The sequence below is a fragment of the Microchirus variegatus genome (assembly GCF_963457635.1).
Source record: "Microchirus variegatus genome assembly, chromosome: 19".
In the NCBI taxonomy this organism is placed as follows: Eukaryota; Metazoa; Chordata; class Actinopteri; order Pleuronectiformes; family Soleidae; genus Microchirus; species Microchirus variegatus.
Window position 1 is genome coordinate 10097692 of NC_139820.1, and position 22816 is coordinate 10120507.

The 22816-nt window shown below is 42.8% G+C and overlaps 2 protein-coding genes across 6 annotated transcripts in view; one reads left to right on the forward strand and one right to left on the reverse strand.

Moving 5' to 3' along the window:
* pkd1a (polycystic kidney disease 1a) overlaps nt 1-21953 on the forward strand; it is a gene marked incomplete at its 5' end in the record, with an annotated part of 84456 nt that extends 62503 nt beyond the window's left edge. The window contains 31 exons of the mRNA XM_083906043.1: nt 185-500; nt 1306-1522; nt 2057-2216; nt 2313-2465; nt 3302-3446; nt 4032-4367; nt 4464-4552; nt 4723-5038; nt 5628-5805; nt 5894-6158; nt 7018-7213; nt 7404-7574; nt 7674-7817; nt 7908-8118; nt 8218-8344; nt 8456-8566; nt 8758-8807; nt 8959-9179; nt 10031-10109; nt 10225-10340; nt 10439-10641; nt 12895-13089; nt 13204-13343; nt 14054-14184; nt 14365-14422; nt 14521-14646; nt 15490-15661; nt 16511-16801; nt 17420-17554; nt 17738-18064; nt 18570-21953. Coding sequence (XP_083762169.1) covers nt 185-500; nt 1306-1522; nt 2057-2216; nt 2313-2465; nt 3302-3446; nt 4032-4367; nt 4464-4552; nt 4723-5038; nt 5628-5805; nt 5894-6158; nt 7018-7213; nt 7404-7574; nt 7674-7817; nt 7908-8118; nt 8218-8344; nt 8456-8566; nt 8758-8807; nt 8959-9179; nt 10031-10109; nt 10225-10340; nt 10439-10641; nt 12895-13089; nt 13204-13343; nt 14054-14184; nt 14365-14422; nt 14521-14646; nt 15490-15661; nt 16511-16801; nt 17420-17554; nt 17738-18064; nt 18570-19565 — 6375 coding nt within the window. The 3' untranslated portion in view covers nt 19566-21953. The remainder of the gene's footprint in view (nt 1-184; nt 501-1305; nt 1523-2056; nt 2217-2312; nt 2466-3301; nt 3447-4031; nt 4368-4463; nt 4553-4722; nt 5039-5627; nt 5806-5893; nt 6159-7017; nt 7214-7403; nt 7575-7673; nt 7818-7907; nt 8119-8217; nt 8345-8455; nt 8567-8757; nt 8808-8958; nt 9180-10030; nt 10110-10224; nt 10341-10438; nt 10642-12894; nt 13090-13203; nt 13344-14053; nt 14185-14364; nt 14423-14520; nt 14647-15489; nt 15662-16510; nt 16802-17419; nt 17555-17737; nt 18065-18569) is intronic.
* A 759-nt stretch (nt 21954-22712) lies between these two features.
* tsc2 (TSC complex subunit 2) overlaps nt 22713-22816 on the reverse strand; it is a 24193-nt gene continuing 24089 nt past the window's right edge. For all 5 annotated transcript variants that reach the window (XM_083905775.1, XM_083905778.1, XM_083905777.1 and 2 more), the window contains one exon: nt 22713-22816. This exon is cut by the window's right edge and continues 142 nt beyond it. In XM_083905775.1, coding sequence (XP_083761901.1) covers nt 22791-22816 — 26 coding nt within the window. In that variant the 3' untranslated portion in view covers nt 22713-22790.

Genomic DNA, 22816 nt, shown 5'->3' on the forward strand with positions numbered 1-22816 from the left:
GCCCTTTCATCAAAGAACCATCAAAAAAAATGTTTTTCCTTAAAAATAAGGACATTTCTAAGTGACCCCAAACTTTTGAACGGTAGTCCACGTATATTTATATTTATTCATATTTTTCAATCAAAGAATATTAAGAACGAACAAACAAACTTATTCTCACTTCTCCTCTGTCCCTTTCTCCCAGCGCTGGAGCGCCATGACGCTGCAGAACGAGACTCTCGTCTTGGACTCCACCTCCACCACCACCGAGAGCGACGACATGAAGCTGGTGCTGAGGCAGGGTGTCCTGCGCCACATAGACTCCTACATTTTCACGCTGTACGTGACCGACGACAGTCTGGACGGCGAGGGCGTCGCCTCCATCACACTGCACCGCAATTTGCCCCCAGCCGGTGGGAAGTGTCACCTGAGCGGCGGAGGGGAGGCGGGAGAGGAGTACGGAGAGGGCGAAGGCTGGAGGGTGCGCACGTTGATCGACCGCGTACACTTCAACTGCTCAGGTAGGATGAGGGATGGTCTTAGTATAGTATGTCGTCTGAAATTTGAAAAAAAAGTCATAGGTTAGTATGTTGTCCAAAGTTTGACAAAAATAGTAATACTTTAGTATGTCGTCCAAAATTTGACAAAATAGTCACAGTATAATTGGCTTCCAAAATTTGACAAAAAAGTCACACTTAAGTATGTTGTCCAAAATGTAACAAAATAGTCACACTTTAATATGTCGTCCAAAATTTGACTAAATATTCATAGGTTAGCATGTCGTCCAAAATTTGACAAAAAAAAGTCACACTTTAGTATGTCGTCCAAATTTAGACAAAAGTCACACTTTTGAATGTCGTCCAAATTTTGACAAAAAAGTCACACGTTAGTATGTCGTCCAAAATTTGACAGAATAGTCAAAGAATAGTATGTCGTCCAAAATTTGACAAAAAAGTCATACTATCATACATCATTCTAGTCCAGTCCTAGTTTAGAGCTCATGTCACTCCCCCTGCACACAGGAAGTGATTTGTGTCATTTTAAGACAGATGGAAGCAACAACAACACTGCTAGTAATGCAAGGCAACTGCAGATGAAAAACGTTAAAAAAGTTATTTATACTGCTCAAAAAAGCTGGTAGTTGAGCAGTGAGTCAGGATAAACACTTCTTATCCCCCACCTGCCCTTGTGCTGCTGCTGTATAAACATAAAATGCTCCCGCAGTCAGGTCTGATATGTTACACCATTTCTTTAGAGCTTTAAATTTAAAGTCGACACTGTCCACTTCCAATCGGCACGTTTACCATCTCCATCTTCTTCCTCCAGGTTACAGTGATCTGGGCGACTCAGAGACTCCCCTGCTGTACAGTCTGCTGGTGACGCGCTGCAAAGGAGCTTACTGCGAGGACTTCAGCGTGTACAGGGGCAGCAGTCCAGAGCACTCCGCCTTTCTGCCCCCAGGCTTCAGCTCAGCCCAGCATCGTGTCGAAGTGTCCATCACAGTGGAGGACCATCAGGGAGCGGCTGACGTTGCACTGAAAAAGTAAACAAACTGCGTTTCACTTGAGTTGAGTTTTTCGACAGATAAGTGTGACCAATTGCTGCAATTAAGATTTCAAACATTCCCCTTATTTTTCATGCAAAGCTGCTGGAGCTTACTAGATTTGCACATTACTGCAGTAATCTCTGGGTGCCGCACTAAACCACTGCCATCAGCAAGGTTTTGTTTCTGTTGATAATTTCTCACTTTCCCTATAGATGTGTGCTAAATAAAGTTAAGCCTTGCAGTAGGACTTCTCATCCTAGAGAGGCTCTTATGAGTGTGATAAAGTATGGACAGCATTACCCTACCCTTGAAAAGTTTGGGGTCACTTAGAAATGTCCTTATTTTTGAAGGAAAGGCACTTTTTTTCAATGAATATAACATTAAATGAATCAGAAATACACTCTTTACATTGTTAATGTGGTACATGACTATTCTAGCTGCAAACATTAAGGTTTTTAATGGAATATGTACATAGGTGTTAGAAACGTGTTATTTAATATCTGTGGCCTTTTGTTTCGTATTTGTGTCCAGACCCATTCAAGTGGCGCTGCCAGATCCCCCTCCTGGTTACAGCAGCCTCCCACACTGGTTGTCTCATCTGACAGACGGCAAACTCAAAAAGCTGCTGGAGCAGGGAGACTCTCAGAGGGTCAGAGAGTTATCACTGGCCCTTATCACAGTCCTAAATGAAGTAAGGAAATGTCTCGTCACTCAGCAGCACCTAATGCAGTCACAGTATCTATAATAAATGAGCCACACTTTAACCCCCGTGTTTACTTTCTTTCAGTACGAGCAGACCAGGGAAACGGCGCGAGTGTCCCGAGATGAGCGCGGCTACCGCGTCAGAGTGCGCAGCAACATCACAAGAGCGCTGACATCTCTGGACCTGACCACTGTTAATGACATCCAGCAGACTTCAGCTGCTCTGGCACAGTGCACAGTGAGTAAGAAGAGAGGGAAGGAGAAACAGACTATGAAATGAAAGGAAGGAAGGCAGGAAGAAAGAAAGTATGATAGAAAGAAAGTATGAAAGAATGAGAGAAAGAAACAAAAAAAACAAAGAAAGTATGAAACGGAAAGAACGAAACAAAGAAAGAATGTACGAAAGAATGAATGAAAGAAACAAAAAACAAAGAAAGTACGAAAGAGAAAAAACGAAAAAACAAAGAAAGAACGAAACAAAGAAATAAAGAATGATAGAAAGAACAAAACAAAGAAAGAAAGAAAAAACGAAAGAAACAAACAAAAAGAAAGAAAGAACAACACGAAGAAATAACGATAGAAAGAAAGAACGAAACAAAGAAATAAAGAACGATCGAAATAAAACAAAGAACGTACAAAAGAAAGAAAAAACGAAAGAAACAAACAAAAACAAAGAAAGATAGAACGACACAAAGAAATAACGATGGAAAGAAACAAACAAAAAAGAAAGAACGAAGGATAGAAAGAAAGAAAGTACGAAAGAAAGAACAAAACAAAGAAAGAACGAAAGAAACAAAAACAAAGAAAGATATAACGACACAAAGAATGAATGAGAGAAAGAAAGAAAGTACGAAACAAAGAAAGAACGAACAAAACAAAGAAAGAAGGTACGAAAGAAAGAAAGAAACAAAGAAAGTACGAAAGAAACAAACAAAATACAAAGAATGTACGAACTATAGAAAGAAAGAACAAACAGATGAAATAAAGTACGAAACAAAGAAAGAAAAAAACAAAGAAAGAGAGGACAGTTTCTGGGGAACAAAGCTAGAGTGTGTGTCACTGTGTGTTTTCCAGGCGGTCAGCCGTGAGTTCATCTGTGAGGAGTGTCAGAACAGCACTCTGAACAAACTGGAGTCCATGCTGGAGATTTTACAGACCGACACCAAGCAAGGCACCGTGACCCCGACTGAGATCGCTGACAACATCCTCAACATCATGGGTAAGAGACAGAGAGTTGGCCTCAAATATCCAAGTAAACTGTGACACCAAGACCAGAACACACCACTGCAACTGCAAGTATTAACAAACACCACAGGTTAAATGTGCCAGTTTCCATTTTTCAACTATGAATTTAATTCAATTCAAACTTGTATAGCACCAAATCCTAACATACATCATCTCAAGGCACTGTACATAGACAACATCACGCAGAGCAGATTCACACAATGAGCAAGCACTAGGCATCAGTGGAGAGAAAACATCTTTTATCAAAGATGTGCAGCCATCTGCCTCGACCGGTTGGGGTGAAAGGAAAAATGGGGGACAGAGGAGAGGTGGGGGAGACAAAGGACAATTGGCTTTTTTATACTAAGGAGTTCCAACAACTGGTTGTTCAGAGAATGTCATCACTGGAAGACTCGTTATCTGACCTAACCTGGCATTTTAAATAACCGTATCATGTCGCAGCCTGCAGCCTTCTCTGGCTCTCTTCACATGCTTTGTGTTTGACATAAACGCCTCTCAAAAATCTTATGTTCCTACGAAATGAATCTCACATACTCTCTCTTCTCACATCTTCCACAAGGTGATCTGATCCATCAGGTGAGCCAGTCAGCGTCGCAGTCCTACTTCCAGCCTGCCTTCGTGGATTCCCCCTCTCCCGCGTCTACGTCCTCGTCTGCCTCCTCCATCGAAGACCAAGGAAGCAATCAGTTAGACCCGTCGCCGTCCACGCAAGAGCCGCATCCTCTGCAAGTGGCGATGAAGGCTTACAACCTGTCGTCAGTCCTCATGCTCATCCTCATGCACGCCCGCGTGCTCAATGAGGAGCCGCTGGTGCTCAAGGGAGCGGAGATCGCTGCCACGGGGAAACTGGCAGATCCCCAGAGTCTGCTCTGCTACGATGGCAACGACAGTCCAGGTGAAGTCATTTTTGTGTCACAATCTGCAAAAAGTCTGAACTTGATGAACACAACTCTAAAGAAGTGCATGTTTTTCATCTTCCTTCCATCCGCAGCGTGTCAGCGGTTCTCCATCCCACGGGCTTTTAACAACAGTCTTGGCAAAGCCGCCGCAGGAAACAGCATCATGCAACTACTGTTTCAGGTAACATCAGAGAACGGAAGCCACTTTAGAACAAGACTCTTTTGAACGTCGTCTTTAGATCGCTGGCAGAAAAAGCGGCTTGTGATCAAGTCTGTCTCCGGCAAACACTGACAAACTTCCTCCTTTTTTTTTCCCCACGTACACTTCACCTAATCTGTTTTGTGCCCCAGGTGGAGCCCAACCCTTTCCCTTTCAATTATATTGCCAACTACACCGTCTCAACCGAGGTCACGTCCATGGAGTTTCGCACAGAAAACGGCACCCAGATCCCGATCTCGGGACTGGACGACAGTCTGGCCATCACAGTCGCCATCAACAACGGCAGCAGCGCGGACGCAGGCAAGGAGGGAGCCGGCAGTGGAGCGTTAGCCACAGCCGGAGCGGTGAACATCACCCACTGTGACTCCGTCATCGTCAGGGTCAGCACGGGAAACGCCAACGCGCAGGCGGGGCTGTTTGTGCAGCTCAACTTCACGTCTCTGGAGGGTGAGCGCTCGTGTTCATAGGCTGTAATTTAGCAGCAGTGTTGTAATGGACTTGCAGCCATTGTCCTTTTGTCACTCGTCATTGTTAGGACCGGTATCATGTATCCCAGCCGCCCCTGATTGGGCAATTTTCTCTCACAGATCAACAAAGAAGGTTCGGTGTTGTTCGATGTTTTTACAATTGAAGGTACAGCCATAAATGATGCATAATTATCAATCCTTTCAGTATTTAATGGCGGCCTGAGAAACGGACAACTGTGCTATCAGTATGTAGTAGAGCTGGAACTAACCATTATTTTCATAATCGATTAATCTGTCGATTATTTTCACGATTAATTGATTGGTGACGATGTTCTCGAATGTCTCGTTTTGTCCACAAACCAAAAAGATTCAGTTTGAATGATTTCTTTGTTGTGTGGAGCACACACAACAAAGAAATGAGAATAAAACGTAAAGGAAACGAATAAAACGTTTACATTTAAGAAGCTAAAACGATCAAAAAAAAGTGTTTCAGCTCTACTATTTAGCAATAATGGAAAGGGCGTGAAGTGGTTAAATCTGATCTCCAGAGTTTCCTTTTCAATCTCCAGATGCCAGAGAGAAGGCGAACAGAGCAGAAGCCGGAGAGGAGCCATACATCACAGCTTACCTTCATTCCCAAGAACGACCGAATGAGTTCAACTGCACGGACAAAAAACGCATCACACTTAGTATGACGAGAGGGCAAGATCTGGACCACAAGAAATACACCTTCTTCCTGTCACCAGAGTAAGAGACCTCCGTCTTCTACAGTGTTGTAATTTGACACGCTATAAACTGCTAAATTAAAAAAAAAAAAATGTGTTGTTTGACACAGATCCTACGACACCACTCTGGACTACTACATCAACGTGAGTACACCGTGCAGCCTGGACACTCAGCCTGCAGGTGTGTGCTTAGAGGTCGGGGTGTTCGCCTCCCTGTGTCAGTACTTCAGCGAGAGCGAGAAACAGTGGCGGACGGACGGCATGGTTCCCTTGGCAGAGACCAACGCCAGCAGAGCGGTTTGCCGCACGAGGCACCTCACCGCTTTTGCTGCGGGCCTGTTTGTACCGAGCAACGCTATCAGCTTCAAAGTGCCGGTCAGTATCACACAAGCAAACACGCACATAAAAAGTATATTTTGAGCATTTACACTACAATAGTTTGTGTTTTCCATTAAAAGTCACACTTTTATTCATCAAAAGAGTTGCAAAACGAATAGAAAATATAGTCAAGACATTGACAAGATTAGAAGTAATGATTTTTATTCAAAATAATCATTTTGCCCTTTGTTACAGTGAACGCTAGAAGAATTCTGACCTGACATGAAATGGAAATGGGCCTCTGTACGCCTGTACATATGTACATATTCCATTAAAAACTAGACGTTTGCAGTTAGAATAGTCGTTTACCACATTAACAATGTATAGAGTGTGTTTCTGATTCATTTAATGTTATATTCATTGAAAAAAAAAAAGTGCTTTTCCTTCAAAAACAAGGACATTTCTAAGTGACCCCAACTTTTGAACGGTAGCTCTAGCTAGCTAGCCTTACATTTAATGATTAGCAAACAAAATGTACCATTAGAACAATGGAGAGATGGTTGCTGGAAATGGGCCTCTATACACCCATGTACATATTCCATTAAAAACCAGACGTTTGCAGCTAGAATAGTCGTTTACCACATTAACAATGAATAGAGTGTATTTCTGATTCATTTAATGTTATATTCATTGAAAAATGAAAAGTAATTTTCCTTCAAAAACAAGGACATTTCTAAGTGACTCCCCATGTTAACACACATTATTTCTAATCTGGTCAATGTCTTGACTATATTTTCTATTCATTTTGCAACTCTTTTGATTAATAAAAGTGTGACTTTAAATGGAAAACACAACAAAAATTGTAAAGGTGACCCCAAACTTTTGAAAGGTAGTGTAATTTAACCTTCTTTTGCAGGAGCGATCTGGTCCACCGAGCCTGGTCGTGCTGTTGGTGTGTGTGCTGGGCTTGCTCAGCTACGTCGTGGCCGGAGCCATTTTGCACAAGTTGGACCAGCTCGATCTGCGGCGGGCAGGCGTGGTTCCGCTCTGTGGCGGCGACGGCCTCTTCAAATACGAGGTTCAGGTCAAGACTGGCTGGAGTCGAGGGGCAGGTGAGCTGTGGTCATGGTCGAAAAGCTGCCGAGGTGATAGAAAGGGGACAAAGACGTTGTTTATATGCAGCTTCATTGGCATTTCTAGTAGTATTTATGTTCCTCGTTAGAGCTGAAACAATTAATCGTCGTTAATCGAATTAAAATGTGCATAAATGTTGACATAGCTGGTCTCTGGCTGTCCTGTCAGGCACCACGGCCCATGTAGGGATCAGTCTGTACGGGCGCGAGAGCCGCAGTGGTCACCGCCATCTCGACAGCAGAGGAGCCTTCTCACGCAACGCTCTGGACATCTTCCACGTTGCCACGGACAGCAGCCTGGGCAGTGTCTGGAAAATACGAATTTGGCACGACAACAAGGGTAAAAAAAAAAACACACACACACACTGCTGTGAAACCTCAACAACCTCAAACCAGATGATCTTTGACGAAATCCGTTGTTTCACGACTTCTCCGTCAGGTCTGTCCCCAGCCTGGATGATGCAATACGTCTTGGTGAAAGATCTGCAGACAGGAAGCAGCTACTACTTCCTGGTGGAGGAGTGGCTGTCGGTCGACAACGACAAAACAGACGGACGTGTCGAGATTGAGGTGGAGGCGTCAGGTGGGGAAACTGCACATCGAATTATCTGGAAGAATGGATGGATGGTTAAAGATCCGATATGTAATATGTAAATCCCCCGTTTTCCTCCAGAGGAGACCGAGCTCCTTCAGCTGCCACGCCTCCTGCGGTGCGAGTCGCAGCGAGCGCTGTGCGAGAGTCACCTGTGGCTGTCGCTGTGGGAGAGACCCCCGCGCAGTCCCTTCACCCGCCTGCAGAGGGCCACCTGTTGCACGGTGCTACTACAGCTCTTCCTGTTGGCCAACACGCTGTGGTACAGCATCGTGGTGGACAAGAGATACAGGTACAGGTCTTCTCTTCCCCGCTCCTGTCTTGGTGAATTTCCCTCATGGTGATGTGCTCCTACATTTGATTGCCATCCTGTGCTTTGCTGTGCTCGTAGCCCGCGGGCCGTGTCTCGGCTGTCTTCATTAAATGGAGAGACGGTGGCAGTCGGGGTGGTGACCTGTCTAATCGTCTACCCTCTGTACCTGCTCGTCTTCACGCTCTTCAGAATGAGCCGCAGCAAGGTGAACACACGTCTGAAACAAAACAGACAAATACAGACGATGGAGTGATTCCCAAAGACTAAATAAGTTGAATATTTTCTCTTTGTGTGTGTGTGTGTGTGTGAATATTAGTGTGTGTCTGTGGAGCAGGTGCCACCACAAGTGGACCAAGAGTCTGTGGAGATCGATGACTTCCTTGACAATTCGGTGGCAGGAAGCTCCTTCCTCTTCTTTAACGGCGAGGTACAGTCTCAAATTAAGATTATCGTGGAAGTTCAGATCGCAATGTATTTTTTAAGCATTATATTGAAAAAAAAAATGAATCCAGCCTAGTGATTGTTGAAAATCGGAAGCTGCTGTCAAGCGAGGCAAAATGTAATGCTTTTCCCCAGTGAGGTCATTAGTCTCTCTCTCTCTGCCTGTCTGTCACTCAGACCAACTCAGAAGAAACCAATGTCGATCTACCCACTCCATCAACTAAAAGGTGAGTTGCCATGGCGATTATTTAAAATATGTACGATTTCACTTAACGGAAACGTAAATGTCAAGTTTAATTTCCATCGCTCGGATAAAGTGGTGGGGGGGGGGGGTTTCTCTTGTTGAGAAACCAACATAACACACGTGGTGTATTTCAGCGTGGACAGCTGGGCCATGGCAGAGGAGGAGGAGACGGAGGGAGACAGAGATTGGCCCGAGTTGTTGAGTGACGTGTCCGTGGTGGGAGGGGCGGGGCACGGAGCAGGACTGCCCAGACTGAAGAGAGGTCAAGGGAGCAGGCACCTGGGCGTCGACATCACGTTTAACCCCGACGACGACGAGGGAAACGACCAACGCAATAAATGCTTCACCTCTTCAGGTAACAACAGCGAAACGCAGCGCGGGATAAAGAAGAGACTTAAGGAAAGACACATTTTAGCCTCTTAAGGTTCATCTAATCAGATCTACACCTCCTTCAGTCGAAGATATCTTCAAAATATGTTTGCCCAAAAACAAGAGTTCATAAACTGCTTATTCTCTTGCACCAATGTCCATAGAGAAAATCACAGATTTTCACATCACAACACACAGGAGTTGGAAAAGAAGATATATGAAAAAGAAATTGCCAAAAGTTGAAACCTTAAACTTTTTGTGGGAAAATGAAGAAAAAAGAGGCTACATTTGAAACATTACATTTTTTGTGAAAAGAAAATAGACAAAATTTTAAACAATATTTTTTTGGGTAAAAAAAATTGTAAAGAAAAATTGACATAATTTGAAACAATACATTTTTTGGGGGGAAATACATTTTAAGAAAAAATTGACAACATTTGAAACAATCATTTTTTTGGGAAAAATTGTACATAAAAATGTACACAATTTGAAACAAACATTACATGTTTTGGATAAAAAAAAATAAAAGAAAGAATTGACATTTAAAACATTACATTTGTTTGGGACATTTTTAAATAATTTTGACAAAAGTTTAAACATTACATTTTTGGGGGGAATTTTTTTTTTTAAACTTTGACAAAAATTTAAACATTACATTGAAAAAAAAAACAATTAAAACAAGAATTTCCAAAAGAAGGCATTTAAATTTGACATTTTTAAACCTTTGAATGCTGATTTCCTGTGTGCGATCAGTTTACAAAATGTCAAATGTGAGATAAAATGGAAATGTTTATGTGTCCAGTATTGAGGTCTACGCTGACATGTTTTCACTCACAGATGAGGATCTGATCAAACACATCCTGGCAGACGGACAGAACTTCTTTCCTCAGGCAGATGAAAGTGAGATGGCCGACCTGTAAGTGCAGTCTCTGAAAAACATTGGAAGGGCAAATAATTAGCAGTAATCACATGCGACCTTTACAGCTTTCATTGTGTGATTTTGTCATGTTTTGGTCTTCTTCCATGTCTAGGTCGAGCATTTTCGGAGATAAAACTGAAGTGATTCTCCTCCAGAAGCTGAACGAGCCTCTTCCTCTACAATCTGTGCGACGAGATCCACCAAAAACTGCTTTCATCTCAAATACAGGTTTGTGTTAATGTGCATTTGTGTTTTCAATTCAAGTCAAGTTTGTCTACCTCCTTGTCTTTATTCTCTCCCCCGATGTTTTCCTCTGGACTCTGTAGTTGTGACGGACGTGTGTCGTCCCAGGCGGTTTCCTCCGTGGTGTGGACGAGCCGCTCTGTGGGGCAGCTGGGCAGCGATCGCTCTGGCCAGTGCCGTTTCCATGTGGGCAGGTCACGGCTTCAGTCAGAGAGTCGCCACCATGTGGCTCATCTCCTGTTTCGCCAGCTTACTGTGCTCGTGCCTCGTGTTGGAGCCAATTAAGGTACAAACACACAAACAACCGCATACACATTTTTAAAGGTGCAGTGTGAAAAGATATTTGAATTGTCCATTGTGGGCTATTGTAAGACATTGTGCTCCAAAATGGCTTTGGACCATTTGGATTAAACCTAGATTTTACACACTGGACCTTTAAAATCATACATGTATTTACAAAATGTTGCATGTTTTTTTCTTTATTTGTTTGTTGTTTATTTCATATATGGATTAAATCACTATGTGTAATTTAGAAGACACTAGAAGAGTGTCTTTTGTCACTGTTTTGGTTAATTGTATTTAACATAATACTGTATTTTAACGCTTAAATACACCTTTTTGTGTTTTTTGGCTTTTAAAATTAGTATTCATTTTTTTTTTTTTTTTAATTTATGCCAGGTTGTGCATTTTTGAGTGTTGGGTAGGTGAACTAAAATACTCACACTAACACACCTTATGCCCCAAAATGTGCTCATTGAAACCCATTGAAAATCACTGTTTTTGATGCAATATGACAAAAAAATTAATTAAATAAAAAAATTAAAAACTTTTTTTTAAACCATTAATGTTTGATATGTATGATGAGGACTGGTTAAAAATTAAACTAAAATGTATTGTTTTATTTATTTATGAGCACATCAAGTGTGTTAACGCGAGTAGGAAAATAATGCCTATAAAGAAACCTTTCACAGGCAATAATCAAAAAAAATAATAATAATCCAGCTTGCACGAAGTATATTGACAATAATTCATTTATTGTGGATTTTTAGACCATAAAATTAATCATCATGACATAATTTAAGGGTTAAAATGTTTTAAATCATTAATATTTGATATGGAATGTTGGTTTAACACAAAAAAAAAAACATTTTGGTGCTCTAGGTGTTTTAACTTTTAACTTTTTAACTTTTTTTAAAGTGTTATCCTAACAGAACATAACAGAGTGTGTATGACCTGTTTATTAGAAGGTTAGCGATGGTGACTTTGACCTGTATTAAACCCATCTTCTTTTACACACCAGTAGTGAACACACACAAACCAGAAGGCAGCACTTATCTGGGGCCTGGGGGAACAATGGGGATTAGTTACCTTGCTCAGAGGCCACCCCATCACTGAACCTGAGCAGGGATTTGAATCAGTGACCCTGTGTGACCCTGTGTGCTGCCCATAGTCAAATAGCAGACAGAGTTGGCTCAGCGAACACGTTTGAGCACCCGGTAATTCTCCTAAGATTAGGTGTGGCCCAAAAAACAGAGCAAAAACAAGAAAGTGATCCGAGAGCGCACATACCTCACACATACCAAAACTTTAACACGCCCTCTGTCCCAATGTTAAAGGAAAAATAACTCCTCCATCCCACTCCCTTTATCAGATCCTCTCCAGAATGTAACCGGTTTCCTCCGCGTGTCCTTGCGGGACATACAGTACCGTTTAAAGTTTGGCGTCACTTAGAAATGTCCTTATTTTTGAAGGAAAAGTACCTTTTCTTTTCAATAAATATAACATTAAATGAATCAGAAATACACTCTATACATTGCTAATGTTGTAAACGACTATTCTAGCTGCAAACGTCTGGTTTTTAATGGAATATGTACATAGGTGTATATAGGCCCATTTCCAATGTTCTAATGGTACATTGTGTTTGCTAATCATGTTAAAAGGCTATTGAATGATTAGAAAACCCTTGAAAATCCTTGTGCAATGATGTTAGCACAGCTGAAAACAGTATTCCTTTATTTCTAATCTTGTCAATGTCTTGACTATATTTTCGATTCATTTTGCAACTCTTTTGATGAATAAAAGTGTGACTTTTAATGGAAAACACAAAAAATTGTATGGGTGACCCCCAAAATATTGAACGTTTTTTTGCACAACCTTGTCGTCGCATGGGAACAAGAGTGAATGCTGAAAGGTCACTCATGCATTAACACCCAAGTGTGCTGGTTTCCATAACAACGTCATTAGCTTGTTGTGCTGACGTTTGACACTAATAAGTGAGGAAAGGTTTAAAGAAAAAAAATGTCTCTTTTTTCCCACTTCAGACTGTTTTTCTTCGTTTTTGAAAAGCTGGATGTCTCTGGTGCTGCCCACATTTATGTTGCTTTTGACTTAAATTCCTGTCCGGGTGTGGTCATGTTAAAACTTCTCACTCTTGAGGTTTTTACCCGTTTTCATGAATCACGCAATCCATGCCGAGTTGAGAGAATTCATTAACGTTAATTGGGTTCTGACACTGTTTCCAAACCTCTGGCCCCGGCAGGTGTTGTGCGAGGCGGTGTACTACGCGGTGTGCGTGCGTCGCCTGCGTCCAGAAGACCAGGACGTGCTGGTGGAGTTCCCCCGTGTGGAGAGGGTGGTTCAGCGCGTCCCCAGAGTCAGACCGCCACAGGGATTTGCTCTGTCCCAAGCACGGGACCAGGCCCGCAAGGTGCACATGCTGCACACCATGCTGAAGGCGAGTCAGCACATTCAGGGGTTTTACTCGATTTCTACAGCGTCGGAAGGAAAAGCGAAGCTCGACATCTCGACAAAAACAATTAACATGTAGTGTTTGGTTCTCTTTTATCAGAATTTCCTGGTTTATATGTTTTTCCTGTTGGTGGTTTTACTCCTGAACTACTCGGACTCGGCCAAAGACACACACAGCCTGAGACTGCGCACTCAACTGCAACAAGCCCTACACACACCTGCGTATCACAACATCAGCAGGTAAGGACATTCTATTATTTGATCAATTAATCTATTATAAATCAATTAATTCATTAATTAATCCTCAACTATTTTGGTAATCGATTAATCGTTTTGAAGCTTGTTTCATGATTAAAACAAGATTTCTGATTGTTTTAGCTTCTTAAATGTGAATATTTTTTTCATTTCTTTGCTCCACATAACAAAGAAATCATTACCTTTTTCATGTATTTTTAAAATTTTCAATGCATATTGTTAAAAATTTATGCCACGATGTACATTTTTCAGTGTTCTCAATGTTGTTCATGTATTTTTTTTTCATTTTATTCCATTGTAAACAAGGTGAAATAAAATACTCCCACTCGCACACCTTGTGCCCAAAAATGTGCCCATTGAAACCCATTCAAATCACTGTTTTTGATACATAATTACACATAAACTTGGCAGTTTAAGGGTTAAATACTTTTAAAATGTTTCATATGTATTATGAGGACTGATGTTGGTTTTAAGAAATATTATTATTTTGCCTCACTGGCTGAGACCCTATTTTTATAGTGCTAATTTGAGACCTAATTTACATAAAATGCTAAATTAGGCAATGATATATGTAAATTATGATATATATGATCAATTTCTGCCTACAAATGCACAGAAGGAGAAAAAATGTCCTCAGTCGACCTCCATGACTTGTATCGGTATGTATGACAGCAGTTTGTTCACTTCTCTCACAGCCGAGACGACATTTTGACGTGGCTGAATGAGTCCCTGTTGCCGCGGCTACTGGACGACTCTGCCCGCTTGAGAGACACGGGCACGGTGCTTCTCGGCGCTCTGAGGCTGCGACAAATCCACGACATGCGGGGTGAGAGAGCGAGACAAAACGGGAGCTTTTCTAACGTATCAAGTCGTGTGTTCTGTGCTTTTCTTTGACTTTCTCTCAATTCTATTGAGCGAAGAAATCTCTCTCTGTGTCATGTTGGAGTTCATTGTGTATAATGAAAGCAGTCAGATGAGATGATTTTGTTGCATTTTTTTTCCTCAGTTGCAGATGGTGACGGCGTTTGGGCAAGGGGCCGCTTCATCTCTCCTGATGCAAACCGGTAAGAATAAAGCAGGCTGTAACAGAGCAGCTGTTTGGTTAACTTGACTCGCTGCACGTTTAACATCTGGCTTTCTTTCATGTGTCCTGTTTTTCTAGGGCGCGGCGTGTGGGTCAAGTGAGGATGTACAACAGAGGCGAAGTGGTCCACCAGCTGAACCGAAGCCTGGAGGAGGCCTTTTCCTCCTTAGAGCAACTGAAGCAGCTGCACTGGCTCGACTACAGGTAGTAAACAGGGGAAGATAGAGCCGGGGAAAGCTGTTTTTTAAGAGGCGTTACAGAGTCAGAGTTACAGTAATAGACGAGATAGACTGAGCAAAACAACTTCCTAATGATTATTTAGGAGTAGATGCATAATATCTCAAATTAAAACTAGAAAAGCACTCGGAGAGCACAGACCCCCACAAAATAACGATAAAAATAGTGATAGCGGATCACGCCCAAAATTTTATCACTTGTTCTTGGTCCCATTGCAGACAATTCCTGAAAATTTAATCCAAATCCAGATGTGACTTTTTGAGTTCTGTTGCTGACAGACAGACAAACAAACAAACCAGAAAAGCACTTGGAGAGCGCAGACATCCAACTAGGCAGCTCAGCCCCCCCCCCCCCACACAAAATAGTGATAGCATCTACGTATCACGCCCAAAATTACTTGTTCCTGGTCCCATTACCGACATTTCCTGGAAATTTGGCCAAAATGGGCATGTTAATGCGTTAGATGACTTTCCATGCCGACTGAGCGGAAAAAGACTCATGTTACGCCATGTTTGCGTGACTCCCGGTTGTTAAAATGAGTCTCTAAAGTAACTCTAAACTTTAAAAACAGAGGCACACATACAAAGGACACAGGTACGCTGGCTACTTGTAGCGCTGCCCTTTTTCGTTTAATAAACAGACCACTCCAGTTCCACTGTAGGCGCGCTAACAGCACGAAACGAGCTAACGGAGCTAATTGGTAAACGGTGCCTGGACTGATTTTTTAAAAATTATTTCTTAGTGAAATGAACTTGCTGTACTCCATTTTAGCTTAAGCTTGTGCGTGTTTTGTATTTTGTTTGTTTTCAGGACTCGCGCTGTGTTTGTGGAGTTCTCGCTCTACAACGTCAACACAAACCTCTTGGCTGTCTTCTCCTTCCTGTTTGAGTTTCCAGTGTCCGAGCGTGCGCAGTCCAGTCTCGATCTCCGCGTCATCACTCTGTGGCCAATCACAGGCCCGGACCTGCAGCTCCTGCTCACGGTAACCGGCCGAGCATGCTCTCTGTGGACGATAATAATGAGCAGCAAAATCAGTCCTGGGGTCCACATCAATAACATGCACATTTGAAACACATAAACAAAACAATGGATCATGGTACACCAAAAAATAAGAAAAAGACACAAGAACAACTCCAAATGACACATGTAGCCAGTTATCTGAGTGTTTTAGCTTCTTAAATGTGAATATTTTCTTCATTTCTTTGCGCCACATAAAGAAATCATTACATTTTCATGTATTTTTTATTTTTTTCGTGCATATTGTTAAACATGTATGTCAGGTTGTGCATTTTTGAGTGTTCTCAATTATTATTGTTTTTTCATTTTAGTCCATTGTAAACAAGGTGAACTAAAATACTCACACTAACACACCTTCTGCCCCAAAATTTCCCCATTGAAACCCATTCAAATCACTGTTTTGATGCACAATTACAGAAACTTTACAATTTTAGGGTTAAAAACTTTAAAAATGATTGATATGTACGATGAGGACTGATGATGTTTAAAAAAAATAATAATTTATACAATTTGTATTGCTTCATTTTTTAATGGGCATTTAGGTGTGTCTAAAAAATAATGCATATCAACAAACCTTTTACATATGCCACGCTGCAATAATCAAACCAAAAATAATCCAGTTTACGTGAAGTATATTGACAATAATTCATTTATTGTCGTTTTTTAGACCATAAAATGAATCATCATGACAAAACTTGGCAATTTAATGCAGCCATTATTAGCTGACCTGTAACGGCAGCATGTGTCTTTAGTCATTAGTCGGGATAATCAGTGTGAAAGGAACCAGGGAAAACTAACCTGACTGTTTTTCCAGATCGTCCTGTTCGCCCTGGTGCTGTACTTCCTGGTGCGCGGGGTCTTGGGCTTCGTCCGCGGAGGCTACAGATACTTGCTGTCGGTCTGGAGGCTCCTGGGCATCTGTAAACTGGCTCTGGCAGCGTCGGTGTGCGGGCTGCACCTGAGCTGCTGTGCCACAGCTAAGCAGCAGTGGGCGTCGTACACGGAGCGCCCGAGGAACGCCTTCACGGACTTTTACCCGCTGGCCAGACAGACTCAGACGTACTCGGTCATGTCTGCGATGCTGTTGTTCATACTGGTGCTCAAGGTAAGAGAGGAGGAAAGAGAGCAGAGGCCGTGTTAGATTGGACTGGAGTAATTCATTTTTTGGTTGATTTTTTTTAATATTTTCTGTTATTCTGATTTATTTTTTTCTGTTTTTCAGAGCATTTTTTTCTGTTTTTCAGAGTAATTTTTTCTGTTTTTCAGAGTATTTTTTCCTGTTTTTTGCAGTAATTTTTTTCTGTTTTTCATGCTAATTATCATTATTAAGTTATGCAGTGGCGTTAATGTGCGTTAGCCGCCCTTAACGTGCCCAGCATTGCTAGTGCTGGGCTCTGTCGTTCTGTGTTTTGTCCTGCGGCTGTTTCCCTGTGGGGTCAGTAAAGTCCATTCGATATGAATTAAAGGAGACATATTATGCAAAATCAACTGTTTAATCATGTTAATCCCTATATTTGGGACTCTGGAGGCCCTATGAGTAGGCAAAGTGTGAAAAAAGATGACTCACTCATGTTTTTGTGGTCCGCCTCAGTCTAATTACAGGAGATGAAACGCGCGATGTTGACTTCTGCGCTCATTGTGACGTGTCTGTGAAGAAAAAACACAAGTAGTTTGAAGTTATGAAAATGTCAAGACACAAATTCAAAACGTTTCTCTTCCACAGGCTTCTCACCAGCTGCGGTTTCTCAGAGAGTGGGCCGTGTTTGGCAGAGCTCTGCGGCGTTCGGTCTGGGAGCTGCTGGGAGTCGCCCTGGCTTTACTGCTGTTGATGCTGGCTTACTCACACACAGGACACCTGGTCAGTGTTTTTCTCTCTTCACTGTTCCCTTTTGTTTCTCCTTTGCCAAATTGTCCTCCTACACACACACACACACACACACTAAACATGTCTTTACAGTAGCTCCATATGCATTATTAGACCATTATTTCCAGCTTATAAATATAGAAAATGTCAACAAACTGTTTACCTCCTTCAATGCAGCTATTCCACTCTGTATTGGACGGCTACGGCAGCGTGAGCGCCACCTGTCTGTCCTTGCTGGGTGCTGGCGGGCGGGGCTTGTTGACGTGGCGTCCCAGCCGGACACTTTCCGGTCCCTCCAGCACCGTCTCCGCGCTGGTGTTCCACACGAGCTTCGCCGCGCTCCGGCTGGTGCTGCTCTGGATGATCACATCCATGCTGCTGAGGAACTACCGACGCGCGCGGGCAGAGCTGTACCGACCGGCCGTGGATCTCCAGGATTACGAGATGGTCGAGCTGTTCCTGCGGCGGCTCAAGATGTGGATGGGTCTCAGCAGAGCCAAGGAGGTACAATTATTTTCACCATTAATCGTTTGGTCCATAAAATGTCAGAAAACGTTGATCAGTGTTTGTCAAACCTGGAAATTACGATGTTCTCGAATGTCTTGTTTTTGTCCACAAACCAAAAGGATTCAGTTTTAATGATTTCTTTGTTATGCAGAGCAAAGAAACGAAGAAAATATTCACATTTAAGAAGCTGAAACAATTCGATTCACACAGTCCTAATTCAGTTCAGACTAGATTCAGTAGAGATATTTAAATTTACAACATTTACAGTACATTAAAAAGCCTAAAAGCAGACTGTTTGCATTTACCATCAAATTGTCCAGCAGAGGGTGCTTTGAGAACACCTTTGACCACAATGTCAGAGTTCGGATGCTTAAAATTAAGTACATTAGCAAACTTGCAGAACAAAAGAGTTTTAACAGGTCTATAAAGATTATATTAGGGTCAGAAGACACCGGTGCTTTTCCTTAAAGCCTCTATTTCTGTTTTATTTCCCTGTTCCTAGTTTCGTCACAAGGTGCGTTTTGAAGGCATGGAGCTGCCGCCATCTCGTTCGTCCTCCACGAGCGACTGCAAGTCCCTGTGTTTGCCACCGCTGGATGATCCAGACTCTCCACCCACGCCAGACAGCGTCGACGCCGGATCTGAGGCCTCGTGGCGCCCGGCCTCCTCCAGTCCCTGCAGTCTGACCGAAGCCCCGGGCATCGGCTTGGGGCTCGGGTTAGGTCTGGGTTTGGGTCTGGGCCCTGGGGTCGTGGTGGGAGGTATCAGCTGGAGGGAGAGGGCCGAGACTGAAGCCTCCCTCAGGAGACTTCTTCCTACCCTGGACGCCCTGCTGCAACAGCTCGACCGCGTCACCATGGCAACAGAGGATCTGTACCACGTCGAGTGCAAACTGGAGCGAGCCCAGAGGAAGAGGCGACGCAGAGACAGTGGTCAAGAGAGGAGGAGTGAGGCAGGGCAAAGGAGCAAGTGCGAGGACAAGGACTCTGCTGGTTGGAGGGAGCGAAGGAGTGGAAAAGAGAAACACAAAGGGAGCAGGAAGAGCAAAAGGACGGATAGAAGTGAACTTGTAAAGGACTGTCCCAAAAAGACTCCTGCAGCGACACCTGTTCCCTTTTCAAAGTCCAGACCAGCCTCAGCCTCAACACTCACTCCTGCTCCTCCTTCTTCAGTCACCGCACCTTTGCCCACACCAGTCACAGAGAAATCTGACTCCTCCCTCCCCGTCATATCAGGAAACGCCCCACTCAAAACACCCACTGCACATCCGCACACCCCTGCACCTTCTTTGCCCTCCTCCACCCCCGTCCCTGCACCCATCACCCAGGAATGGGATCCTCTCAAAGAGCGAGAGACGGCCCTGGCCTCCAGCCTGTTCAACCACCCCGCTCACACCACCACCATCCCCACACGCAAGCGAAAACGCAAGCCGCCACCCCTGAAAAACAAGGTGCACCCCAACTTAGACAGGCACGGCTCCGGACACCCCAAAACATGAGGAGAGAAGGACAGATGAAGGAGATGAATAAACGTTGGGTTAAGGACGAGAGGAGGACGGGGGACAGCGGGTTTTGTCCCCAGGTGCCGCTCTCTAAACCCAGGGAAGATAAATTTGGGGGTGGGAAATGAAAGATGAGCAGTGATCGAATCACTCTGAAACGAGGTGCAGGTTCACCTGTTTTCAAGTGAGCAGTCACGTAAAGGTCAACACTAAAATCAACTTTCCAGCCTTTCCTTTCCGATTAAACCAACCACATGTGACCCTGGTGGTCACTTGGGGTCACTGACAGGAACACACGAGCGTGTTCACCAGAGGACTTTTGGAAGTCGGTCCTTTTTTTTTTGTATATATCAGAAAGAAAGAAGAAACAGTGTTTTTCTCAATTGTGTCTACATATGTTTATATTTTATAATTTCGGTTAGCATGGGTACAAGTGGCCTGTCTGAAAACGTGTGGCGTTTTCAACCCAAATTTGCATGCAGGCACACATACAGATATACTCGATATACGCACACGCAGGTTATAGACGCAGACATGGACGATGAACACTGTAGGCACCGATGTGCTAATGGTAGCGTTTCACACACACACACACATTCTTGTACTTGCTGCATACTGAGGACCGGGTAAAAGTGCTGACAAAGTGAGGACCAGCATTTACACTTTATAATTCAACACAATTATCTACTTCATGAATGACATCTATAAAGAACTACTGGGCGCAGTACCATAAAATGTCTGCAGGTGGAGCCCCAGAGTAAAAAAGTGTGTATAACACCAGGGCTGGAAAACGGGTTTTTGTACCAAATAGAGGCACGTTTACAACCCAAGGAAGTGATTTTAGTGAAAACAAAGTGAGGACCGGCCAAAATGTCCTCACTCGGTAAAAATGACCTCACTTTGTTGGTTAAAAAACCCTCACTGGTCCTCAGTATACCGCAAGTACAAGAACACACGCACACACATACATACACAGACTGTTGGGATATCCTAGCAGCTAGTTTTTCAGGGTGCAGATATCAACATCTCTCCATAAAGGTCCGCTTGAAAGAGATAACAAAACAAAACAAAAGATAAATGGAAGCCAAAGAAGTGAATGAGTGTCGTTACGGAGTAAAGATGGTGCTTTGTTCGAGGAAAAAAAAAAGATTTTGCATTCACTTATATGAGGTAAAGAATATTAACACATCTTAAAGCTATAATGACTTTCCGTCTGAGTATTTTTATTATTATTTTTATTATTAATATTATTGATTTTGTGATTTAAAAGCACTTTTGTTCAGATGTAGATTGTTGAGAGAGTAAAAAAATAATAAGCTTGGTATCCAGACCAATAGAGGAAGCTTCACTCGTTCTTGTATCGTCACTATAAACGCTGCCAAAGCTTTTGTATCATTTATGTATCCTGGATTGTTACCGTGCAGAGTAATCATTCATTCATTCATTCAGTTTGTACTTAGCACTTTATTTTCTGATTGAGCTGATATACAACATATTTAACTCTCCCGTGTCAAGTTTTCATTCCATTATAGAGACGCGTTTGTATTATCGTGGTATTGAAATCAGTCGGTTTTGCGTTTTTGGTCTACTTTGCTTTCGTCTCATATTTGTTTTGGTGATGTTTTTTTTTGTCTTGTTGTGATCAGCATGAGGACATGCCAACAGTGTCCAGTGGCCTCAGATCTCAGGGAACCCGTCCTTATTCCCCACCCCCACCACCTGGATAGACAACCATAAACCAGGACATTTTTTCGAATTTGGCCATTAGCTGCGATTTCCAGCTGTGTGGAATTTCAGCTCATGTCAGTCAAAATATAAAATATGAAAGAGAATTGATCTTTCAGAGGCGATAATGGGACGTCCACAGAGGCATCAAGGTCCTTTTTGGTCTCTCTTCAAAGCAGGTGCCACCGTCGCACAGCACCTTCAATCTTTACCATTTTGTGTCAAACCCATTTTCACCTGTCGGATACGAAAAGGCCCGCGTTCCGTTGTGTACATTTGTGTATATATTGGTGCTTGATGGTGTATATATTTTTGCTTGTCATGATCAGAAATGTTTAAATGTCGCAGCAGCGTTTTCATTATGTCAAGCACTGGTGTTACGAACTCCAAAGATTTACCTTTCTCCAGTGTGACTGAAGCACTTCAGCCAAAGCTAACGATGTACTTAATATAAACCTTTCTCCACAATAAGCCAAAAATGAAAGCCCAGCTCTTAACGCAACTGGCCTTCACACACATGTACCTGCTTTCTGTGCACAGTACGCAGTGATAATAGTGCCAAAGCTCTTTGTCTTCAACCTGCCGAGTGTTGTACAATGCATTTTTTTTTTTTGTCGTAACATATTTTGTCTTCGCTCTTTTGTATTCTTAATCGTGTTATGTTTGCAGTTGTAGCACTTCTCTCATGTTTTTGCACTTGACAAAGTCGAATAAAGAAGTTTGACAGCATAACGAGACAATCCCAGCGCTTATCCTTTATATCCTGCCTGAAGCTCAAGGTTCGCAGCCTCGCCGTTAGTGTGACAACAAAACCGCGAAAATCTCTTAGTAAACAGCAGCTTATTTAGCCGTCCATCTGTCGTGGGACAACAGTATCATTTGGTCAAACTCTTGAGGCAAAAACTCTGCCTCGAGTATTCGTTTAATTCCAATCGTGCGGCCTGTTCAGCGCAGGGATCATTGTTCCACGCGGACCGTTTTAGCAGATCTGGATTTCAGCTGGAGTAATAATAGCGGTAGAGACGGAGAGTGAAACAGCCCGTAAAAGGCAGAAAATGTCCAAAGTATGGGGCCATTTCACGCTTAAACAAGAAGCTAACAAGGTGACAAACGACAACTGGCGTAAACCACAACAGCACGTCAAAAATGATTCAGCGTCTGAGCCGATAGCATCCAGTTGCTAATGCTACACGCTAACGTAAATATTGATGTTAGCTGATTTAATTTAATGTGGAGTAATCGGATTAAAAAATGGCAACGTTTTGCGTCCTTGATTATTTGGAAAATATTTGGTCGAATACTGGTGGTATTCTGCAGGGTCACCAGAATACCGGTGGTATTCGACCAGGTGCTAGCTCGATGCCTTTCGTAAGTCACATTCAACTCAAACAGGGCACAAACCCACATTTCATGGTCACGGTTTATTCCACTGATAAACACATACGGTCTTATGATCATGTGTGCATATGTGTGCGTGCTTGCGGATTATAAACATCATTAAACAAAATCGGTGAAATCATCCA